Source organism: Poeciliopsis prolifica, unplaced genomic scaffold (assembly GCF_027474105.1).
Source record: "Poeciliopsis prolifica strain line A6 unplaced genomic scaffold, Auburn_PproV2 SCAFFOLD055, whole genome shotgun sequence".
NCBI classification, from domain to species: domain Eukaryota; kingdom Metazoa; phylum Chordata; class Actinopteri; order Cyprinodontiformes; family Poeciliidae; genus Poeciliopsis; species Poeciliopsis prolifica.
In genome coordinates, this window is record NW_026562430.1 from 3,467,162 (window position 1) to 3,477,893 (window position 10,732).

Below are 10,732 nucleotides of genomic sequence, written 5' to 3' on the forward strand. Positions count from 1 at the left end.
TATGAAGCTCACGGGAAGCTAGTGGAAGCTAATGGAAGCTAGCTTCTTTCACCGGTAGTTTAGCACCGCAATTGGCTAAATTATGTAAGTAACACAAAGGTAATAAATATACTGAAGCAAATGAGATTTAAAATATATTTAGAGTGAAGGTGGATTATTTTTCTTGATCCTAGCATTTTAATTTTATGTAGTGGTGGAATAGAAATATCATTTAATCTCCCAAATTGGGGAAATTCAAGTGTCCAGTAGTGAGTGAAGATGAAATAACAAAAGCATTTTCACACAAAAAAATTTCTATTAAAAAAAGTGAAAATTTCTGATCTTGAGAAGTTTAAAATTACCTTAAAAAACTCAAAAAAAATTAGATTAATCCCAAAACTTTTCTATTAAAAATAAACATTTCTGAAAGTGAAAATTGGAAAATTTGCTAGAAAAGAAATCTGAAAATTTCACATCAATCTTTAGAAATTGTTATAAAAGGCTTCAGAATTTCTGAAGTTGATAATTTGCTAGAAAAAAAACCCCTCAAAATTAATTAATCCCAGAAATGTTCTTGTAAAAACAGAAGTTGAAACTTTTCTAGAAAAAACTGACTTTGAGGTGAATCTCAGACATTTTGAGATAAAAATTGGGAAATTTCATAGTTTGAAGATTTGAACTATTTGAAGAAATTTAGTTTTTTTTCTAGAAAAATGTTGAAATAAGAAAAATGTTCCAATTTTTGATGATGAAATTTATTACCACAGAGCGGATTTTCTCACAACCTTATCAAAAACGTTAAACAATAAAATTGTTATTTATTTTACTGTTTACGATCTACTTTGTTTTTCTTGATGTTTTGAAGTTACAACCGCAAACCTTAATGAGTTTTTCTGGATTTTATGTGATAGAGAAACATAAAATAGCATATTTTAGGAGAAATGTGCAGCAGAGTGATGTTATTCTCGGTGTAAGCACACACTAAGGAGCAAATAATATTGAACCACAGAACTTTAACGCTTCATTATTAAGCACTAATCTCTAAAACATCCGTTTATTCTCCATTTCTGCCGCGAGGCTTAGATACATTTAAGATTTTCCATGATTTCTGCTGTCATTGAACTCGTTCTCGTTGCATAACTGAGTGTTTCTGGTTCTGCTGCAGCCAGAGAACGAGCCCCGTCCTGCTCAGACAGACTCCAGCCTCCGGGGCCCGATGAGCACCGGCCCGTTCCAGGGCTTCGTCCAGACCGCCATGCCTCGCTTCTTCTGCTTTCTGCTCCCCAGGGTGGATGCAGCTGATGTGGCTGCTGGGCAGATGCCCTCCTCTTCCTCCTCCTCTTCCTCCTCCTCTTCCTCCTCCTCCTCCACTAGTCCTGCAGTCGGCTCTCTGCCAAAGAACATCCGCAAGCCAGAATTTCCAGATTCGGGATGGCAGCGCATCAAGGACCTCTTTGATCGAGAGTCAGTCTCTTCTCACTCAGTTTGATTATTTTGATTCTCTGTTTATTATTAGTTAAATGGACAAAACTCTTATTGTCAATTAATAATTAATCATATCAGGGTTTTCAAAGAAGCATATGCAGAAAAACACAAAGAAACTTCTTCAGGATTATAACTTCTTTCAAAACTCACTCATCCTGATGCTCTATGCTGTACAAGTCACAGTTTTCCTTCCTTCATTCCTTGTTTCCTTGCTTCCTTCATTCCTTTGTTTCACATGTTCTTTCTGTCTTCTCCTTTCCTTTCTGGTATTTCTGAGTCTTTTCATTCTTTCCCTCTGTCTTTTTTTCAATCTTTGTTTCTGCTTTTCTGCGTCCTTCATGTTACCTTTCCTTCCTTATTTGATTCCTTGATTCTTTCAACTCTTTTGTTTAATATTGAGGAGAAATTTCACGTTTTGACTTTAAAAGATTCGGTGAAAATCTGGTGGAAGGTCATTGATTATTCTGACCGATTAATCAGAGAACAACAAATTTGCACATGCTGCAGATTTTTCATGAAACATTGTAAAAAATGTTAGAAATGCATTAAATAAAGAAACATCTCATTGTTTAAGTATTGCCTATATTTAAACAATTTGCAGATAAATATGTTTTTTGTCTTTAAGCAAAATACTAGCTTAAATCTATACTCTGTTTAGCGATTAATTGTTTAGTTGATGATTATTTCAAGAATCGATTGATCGTTTCAGTTCTGGACTTTTCTGATTGTAGGGAGAGGCAGAGACCCCAGAGGAGGTGATGGACCGTGATGAAGTGCGGCATTCTGGGAGCATTCATCGGCTTCCTGTACGGCGGCCTGCCAGCTGCGCGCCTCGCCAGGCAGAGGTACATCCAGACCAGCCAGGCGGAGCTGTACACCGGTCGCGTGGAAGCAGTCGTAAGTGAATCCTCGCCGGAGTGTGAACCGTCCTGACTAATCGGTTGTGATCGTCTAAACACGCTTTAGGGGAGATGCTATGAATTTCTCAACTTTCTCACATAATGTTGCCAGAAAGTTGCGTAAGACTAATAAGAAAGTGTATTTTTAAGACGTCCTAATCTCTGATTGTTGCACTGACGGGTATTAAATGAAAGCATCGTTGTCGTTTCCTCTTAGCGCTCCGCTCACAAACGCGGCGATCCGAGGTTTTGTACGGTACGCTGGAGATGGAGCTGGAGAGTTTCTGTCATAGTCACTTTGTTCAGGTGAGCAGAATAAGTGGATCATTTTCATGACACCTGAGGGTGAATTCACAAAGAAGGAGATGGATTTTAAATGACTTCCTGCAGGACTCTTCCCTTTCAGCTCCGCTTTATTAAAATCTGCCTTGAAAAAGTTGTGATTTTCACAAAACTTTAGTGTATTTTGAAAAAAAAAAACAGAACAATTATGTTAATTATGTAGATAGTAAATGTTTGCTGGTTGAAATAAAAAGTCAAACTAGAACAATTAAAGTATCTGAAGACATTTGTTTCTCTAAATGAAGCAAAATATGTCTTTATATTCATTAGAGTTTAAAGCTTATTGATCTTTAAGAATCTGTTTTCACATAGTTATTATTAGTTATATTATCTGACAATAATGACGGTATCATTGTTTACGGCAAAAACTTTTGGGACAATTTATTGTAATAAAAATTATAAGCAATTTATCTACATATTTCACCTTTTTGCTGCAAAACCGCTGCATAAAAATTTCAGTAAAATGCATTTCTGTTGTATTACGACAAAATATTGAAAAATTCAAGAGTGGGAAATGTTTTGCCAAGATGACGTGTGATAAATAATGAGGAAAACTAACTAAGTGATAGTTTATAACTGACGTTTTGTTCTGCTTCAGCTCCGTCAGCACCGGCCTGTCTGTGTACAGAAACAAAGACGCTGTCAGTAATTATGTTGCAGCTGGAGGTGAGTTGCTTGGTTTATCTCACCTGACGTCCAAATGAAGCCTTCCGCTGTTACATAACTTCATATTAAAATCAGTTTGAACGTCACAGAGCGTTTAGGTAGAAGAAGCGGTGACTGATGGTGAAACTCTCTCTCTGTCTGTGTGCAGCTGTCACGGTCGGCCTGTTCAGACTCAACCTGGGCCTGAGAGGCCTGCTGGCTGGGAGCGTCATCGGCGCCGTGCTCGGGTAATATTTGTTCTGTGTGCACTAATTGGTGAAAAACCCAAAAACCTAACTTTACAGCGCCCATCTCAGAGCAACTTAAATCTTCTCTGCACTATGTAGCAATTTCCCCTTGAGATCAATAAAATATATGATGTCCTAGTTTATTCTAAAAGGTTTTTGAGAATTTAGTTGCATCATAATAGATGAATGTCACAAAACTGTGATTGAAACTTTTTTTTGGGCATACACAAGCCATGTGATTAACACCAGGATGTTTCTACTGGCAGAAACGACAAAGAAGATGACAGGAAGTGGTTGAAACTTTTTGTCACAATTTATAAAAAGTGGAGTAGAATCCAGTGCTCTTCTGTAAAATGGCCGACTATAATTTCCCCAAAACGTTTGTCACTCCAGCACCTCAATGTTTCCTCTGAAAATGTCATACAACTGTTTATATTCGACACTTTCGTTATTTTTAAGAACTTATCACGTTTAATTTAATCTCTTATTTAAGAGCAACGCCGCAAATCTGTGTCGTTCTTAGACAAATACTTGTAGTGTTTATTTCCCCGCGCTCGCTTGTCGTTTTTCCACTCTTGCTTGAGAGCAGACGGCGCTCTGGCAGCCAGCTGCGCCCCACGGCAGCCCTCTGCTGCCCAGCTGCACCTTTGCCTCCATCTCTGCTCCCTCTGCCAGAGGGACTCATCTGCACTGCAGTTGGCCGTGTTTTTTTGGTTACGAGAGTAAAAAACGGGAGCCAAAGCATCATCTGCCCCCTCAACATGGACACCATTAGCCGATCCTCCTTCACTCCCATCTTCTGATTTACATTTTTGTTGCTGACTTCACTCAGGTTGAAGCAGGTTGTGATATAAAGGTCTAACCTGAGGACGGATTGTTTGTAGTTATTGTTGTGTTGGCTCTGGCCCGCTGCGTCCTGCGCTCTCTGTGGCTCAGCGGGCAGCCACCTGGAGCGTTTGATGTGAAGTAGGTGAGGTGGAAACGAGCTGAGGAGAGATGGGAGGGAGCCGAGCGCGTGGCATCACGCTCCAGAGCTCCGCTAAAGCTCCCGACATCAGTGGTGGCGAAGCCAGAGAGGAGGAAAGAGAAGTCTGGGTGTTTAGATACTCTTATAATGAAACGTTCATTTCAAATTCATTGTTTTGAAATGCGATTTTACATTGTTTTGGTTTAAATGGAAAAAAAAACAGTAAAATGTTTCCCTTAAAGGGACAGTAACGTATAAACTAATTTCATTTTACATCATGTTGCAATGTTAATTCCTAGAGTGTTTGATTCTTTCATGCATGTTTGAGAAACCTTTAATCTTTATGGCAACCATTCAGCTGTGAAACGCCTGGTTAGACTTAGCCCCGCCTTCGAGGCGCAGCTCCTCCTCCACTCAGCTCCTTCAGACTAGCCAGCAGCAATTAGCAAACATCTGGTGTTAGCTGAGCTTGTTATATGAGGAGTGCTGGTAAAAAAATAAAATCAAAAAAATATTTAAAGGGTTGATGTGATGAGTTCTTAAAGAGACCCAGTTTTTGTTTGACATGTGTAACATTTTGATAAAATAAAAAGCAACAATTTTTCTTCCCTTTCAGCACTGAGTTTCCTTTTAGGACCACATCATTATTCACCATATTTTTGATGAAATGCTTCTCTCCACAGGATTCCTGCAGGCGCCATGATCATCGGCTTGCAGCTTCTGACAGGAGAAACCTTCAGAGAGCGGAGACAGCGAGAACGCAGAGAGCTTTATGACCTCAAACTAGCAGAATGGTAAGGAAAATATTTTCACCCTTGTGTTTCTCTCAGGCCCAGTGGGTCGACTTCACACGCGTCTGAAGCCCTAAGCCTGTTTTCTGCGCTGGTCCGATCAGGTCGGCCCGCCTGCAGCTGACCGATGAGCTGATCGACACTTTGAACGTCAGCGTTCAGCCAGAAGAAACCAATAAGGACCTGGAGAAGATCGAGGAGCTGCTCAGTTTATCGCGCAATGACAACAAAGACTCAAGCAGCCAATCACAGTAGCTGAATCACTTCCTGGTATTTTCCACTCCATGTGTCGGACATGTTGTCAGTGAAAGGGTCAAAGGTTGCCCGGACTCTGGACTTGAAGAATAAACATGGAAAACTTGCTGTACAATATAAAAAGAACATTATGGTTTAAAAATCCTTTCCATCCACTGATGTAATTAATCATAGGAACGAAGAAACGCCCAACAAAATACAAAAGTAAATGAATATATTTACTTTCCCATCTTAATAAATTATTTCTAATACTGTCAGAATCTTATTTACTTGTAAAACAAATAACATTTTCTGGTCTCAAATTTTGCTTGAAACTCTGGTTTTGCTTCAGAAAATTTTTGTGTTTTCCTTCCACTCAACTTTCCTGTAGTATATTTGTAAAGTATAGCATCACCTTTTAGTAATTTGCTGGCCTTGTGTGAGATCAGTAAAAGTCAAAACTGATCCTTCCTACAACTGTTGCATGAGTTTTATGATCAAGAATCCACTTGGGAATATATTTGGAATTTTTTGTTTATTTAAAATATTTTTTCTCTGACTTGTTGTCGTTGGTGATGAGCTTCATTCATAACTGCTTAAAACGATGCACAGTGAAAACTGTATAATATATTACTGATGAATGTGTTTTAAAACAACAAGTGTTGTTTTCTGAAGCGTTCATTTGGTCTTTACGTGTTTTAAATCTTTGTAAACTCATGTTTTCGCAGTTCGGGTTTCTCTGCCTCCAGGGCTTTTTCAGCAACTAGGTCACACAAATCTTGGGCCCCTGGTGTAAACAAGACGCATCAGCAGCTGTGGCCCCGGATGCTGCGGCTGACGGACCGACGCGCAAAGCTTCATCTGGACAGAGATGTCGACGTAAATCCTTCACACGGCAGGTATTTTTATTTACATCTCCAATAGATGGGAAAATGTTTTCACTTCTTTCAGGATTATAGTGATAATTAACAAACTGTTTATTGTTAAAAATCATGATTTTTTTGCTTAGTTTCCACCTCTACTTCATTTTAAAGCTTGTATTTTTAACAACGTTTGAGGGAAAAATGGTAACAAAGAGTATTAATTGTTTATAAATTAGCAATGAGCGCCCTCTAGTGGAGGTTCTCTGGAACTTATAGCTTTAATGTTCATTTAATTAAAGATGCATTTGCTTTCTAATAAAATAATTCATTAGCACCTCAGGTTGGAAATGATTTTAATGCAGCAAAAAGTGTTGAAAATCACATTTTATCCCAACTTTATTCTGTTTTTATTCTGCTGTTAATGACTTGGGACATAAATAATAGCAACACAACCCATCAGTTTTAAGACATATGTAGATGGATTTGCAATATGCGTAATTTGCAGAACAGTTTGGGATTTAAAATAACATTTAGTGATCCCAAAAGGAAATTAAATGTAATTCGTATTAATTCAGATTCTTCAGAGAAAAAATTCCCTTCTCACCCACCGCGGGTGGTTCTTATCCTCTGAGCTCGGGTCCTCTACCAGAGGCCTGGGAGCTTGAGGGTCCTGCAGTATCTTGGCTGTGCCAAGGACTGCACATTTCTGGACTGAGATGTCTGATGTTGTTCCTGGGATCTGTTGTAGCCACTGCTCCAGTTTGGGGGTTACTGCCCCGAGGGCCCCGATGACCACAGGCACCACTGTGGTCTTCACCTTCCAGGCCCTCTCCATTTCTTCCCTGAGGCCCTGGTATTTCTCCAGTTTCTCGTGCTCCTTTTTCCTGATGTTGCAATCACTTGGTATTGCTACATCTACCACAACGGCTTTCCTCTGATGTTTATCCACTACGACAATGTCTGGTTGGTTCGCCATTACCAGATATTGTATATATATATCTATATATATATATATCTATATATATATATATATATATATATATATATATATAGATATATATATATATATATATATATATATATATATATATATATATATATATAGATATATATATATCTATATATATATATATATATATATATTATATATATATATATATATATATAGAGCGATGGCTTTTCTCTTGTAGCCGTCGAAAAGGTTTGTTGCTAAAGAAGCTCGTTCTTCACAAAGTGCTGACATCCGTCTTATTAAAGAAAGTTGAGTGGAAGAAAAAAGTGTGGTTAAAAAAGACAGAAAATGTGACATCATCCAAGAAGCTTCATCTGGAATCAACTAATCAAGAGCTGGAAGCCAAATGTTTCCACAGTCGGTGACGGACTGGGTTCCGGATCATCTGCTGGTTCTGGTCCACTGGGTTTTCTGAAGTCCACAGTCAACCAGCAGGACATCCCAGAGCTCTCCAGGCTTCCTTCTGCTGAGAAACTTTACGGAGTCGCTGATTTAATTTTCCAGCAGGCCCACACTGCACAAGACACCAACAGCTGCTTCAATCACCTCTCGGTTAATTGATTGATCGGTTGATTGATCTCACCATAGAAGTATTATCAACAGGAGCAACGCAGAGGACCTGAAGGCCGTTGTCAAAGAAATCTGGACTTTAATGCATAATTCTTGCGTGACATCACACTTCTGGGAACGTTTTAAGTGGCAGCCATCTTAGTAGGCACAAGCTTAGCGCTAGCTCTCACTTCGTTCCTGTCTAACTTACAAACAATAAAAGTACATCACGACTGTTAGACAATCATAGTTTTTGAGTACCCACCTCTATGTATTACTCAGATAAATAGCAGTGACTTTTTGTCGAATTAGCAAAATTAGCTTAGCTAGTGTATCTTTTATCTGCTAGCTAAGACAGACATGTAGCCTCCATGTGTGTTGCTACATGTACCAATCATGAGAGCCTTGTTATTCACCTGAAGAGTTTTACAAATTCATTTCAACCTTCATTCTCAGTCTCATACGGGTGGATCCCAACAGCAGCCATTTTGTTTCTGTTGGCACATTGGCCAAGAAATGTGCCAACAGAAATATTTACTTTCTGTTGGTCTGGTCACAGTAGAGGCTGCGTTTCCCCACTATAGATTTGTGGGAACTTTTAATTACACAGACGCAGAACCAAGTCCGATCTTGTCCATGCTACGCCGCATCGATGCAGTAATTCACGTAAAACCAGCGATGGAGTGGATAGAAATTCAAATGCTTTTCTTTTCTGTTTTGAATCTCTCTTTTTTTTATTATTAATGTAATGTAAAGTAACATTGTGAAACTGAATTTTTGGGTTTTCATTTTCTGTAAACCATAATGACCACAACAACAAGAAATAAAGTTTCTCTTAATTTAAATTAAAATGTTCCACAATGTGATTCAAGATGTCAAGTTTGTAACAAGTAGTTGATTGAAAACAACTTTCCAAAGATGTTGAAATAACAAGTAGGTGAATTTGGAGTCCAACTTTTTGACTCCATGTGTTTTCAGCAACAATTAAACATCATGATCTACAGTCAAAACTGCTGGCTGCAAAAGCAGAATTCACAATCACATCTTCATCCAAGCTGTCGTCAAATCATAAATCTGCTAAATCTTCAGAGTTGCGCAAATCAGCCGATTCAAAACATGCCGATCGCATCGGTTTGAATTTCTCATGTTTCCTGGGAATCTTTCGTTCTTCTAAATGTGGATGAAGCAAAGTCAGACTCAAACGGTTCGTTGTACTCAGAAATATGAGGGTAAATGAAGTTCAAGATGGCGTTTCTATGTCAAACCCAGTCCTCAAATACTATTAAACCTTTACATGTGTGCTGGTTACATTTGTTTTGGTTTAGTTTCAACTCATAAAGTTTCGTAGAAGAAGATATGAAGAGTCACTTTTGCAAGAGTTGCTGTATATTATTCTGCATTTCCTCCTGTGAGGACAAAATGAATCATCTGAATCAAATGTAAAAATAACATTTTACTAAGTATTTTTGTTTAGTTTCTACTGCAAATGTCTTATTACATTTGGAATTAGAGAAAATGATCTTACAAGTAGCTTTAGGAGTTTGTTTTGAGTAAATATTGTGTATTATTTCACTTATAAACAGACAATATTAAATTTAGGAGGACAATAAATAATGTTTTTGTTTTGAGATCATTTTCAGGTAATTTAATGCAATAAGACATTCTAGATAAACTTTAGATTCTTATGAACATTTAACACTGGAATTGGAATACATGTTAAATGTAGATGTAGATAAATAAAACAATAAATGCAGTGATTTATGAAGTCTCTGTAAATAAAATGGTCCTTCAGAAAAAGGTTGAGTTGGGACCAAAACAGCAAACTGAAGAGTTTTATCATCCAGGTTTTGATATTTTCTTCTCTTCGATCGGCAGTTTAGGAAAAATTAAAAAATGTTTTTAGATTCTGTCACACAAAATCCTAATGAAATAAACTGAATTCTTTAGCCAGTAAAAACTAGATTTCTACAATAGACTCATTTACAGATTCCTGCTCCTGCCAGAGAGTAAATGAAACGTTAAAGTGAATCTGATTCCTGCTAATGTCAGAAATTAAACCGTTCTCTTAACGTTTGTGTTTTTCAGCTGGAGGAGACGATTCCCCGGAGGAACGCGGCGTCTCGGAGCGTCTCGTATGTAATAACTTGTTAGGACAGAATCTACTCTGCAGGAATTTCGATTTGAGCTCATCAAGACGTCTTAAAGTCACAGAGCTCCATGTGTCACAACACATCTGCCGTAATCACTCCTGGCTTCCTCATGTCAGGCTGCAGGTATTTGCACAGCTGAAGCAGTCATGGCGATCTGTACATCCTGTAGTGATGTTACAATTAGCTCTTGTTTTATTCTCAGAAGTTGGTTTTGCAGAACAGGGTTTTCCTCTCTCAACCAAAACCAGAACCAAAGTGATGTGGATACATGAGGTGGTGTAAAGTTTGTCAATGCCTTCAGTCAGGAGCGGCTCTTTTACGATGGGATTCTCTGCAGGGCCTCAGATTTACAAGGTGAGATCACAGTCCAGAAGTGGAGAGTTGTTGAGCTGAAGCTTTGATGATGTGTGAGCCAGATCTTTACCATGCGACTGAATGCAACAAACGTCTCACTGGTGGAGAGCAATCAACGTTCCCAAGTCCTAAAACAGAAAAGGATCCAGGATTTTAACATGTTAGAGGTAAAAAGTAATAATAAAGCGTTTAATGTATCCATGTGGCTCTTAAT

At 38.3% G+C, this 10,732-nt stretch overlaps 1 protein-coding gene and 1 pseudogene across 1 annotated transcript; both read left to right on the forward strand.

Moving 5' to 3' along the window:
- The first annotated feature begins 23 nt into the window (after window positions 1–23).
- LOC129379034 (complex I assembly factor TIMMDC1, mitochondrial-like) lies at window positions 24–3,602 on the forward strand (annotated as a pseudogene).
- A 7-nt stretch (window positions 3,603–3,609) lies between these two features.
- Window positions 3,610–6,131, forward strand: LOC129379064 (complex I assembly factor TIMMDC1, mitochondrial-like). The gene is made up of 2 exons (XM_055059637.1): window positions 3,610–5,359; window positions 5,461–6,131. The coding sequence occupies exons 1-2, from the start codon at window positions 5,265–5,267 to the stop codon at window positions 5,609–5,611; spliced, it is 246 nt and encodes an 81-aa protein (XP_054915612.1). The 5' UTR covers window positions 3,610–5,264; the 3' UTR covers window positions 5,612–6,131.
- The last annotated feature ends 4,601 nt before the right edge of the window (window positions 6,132–10,732 follow it).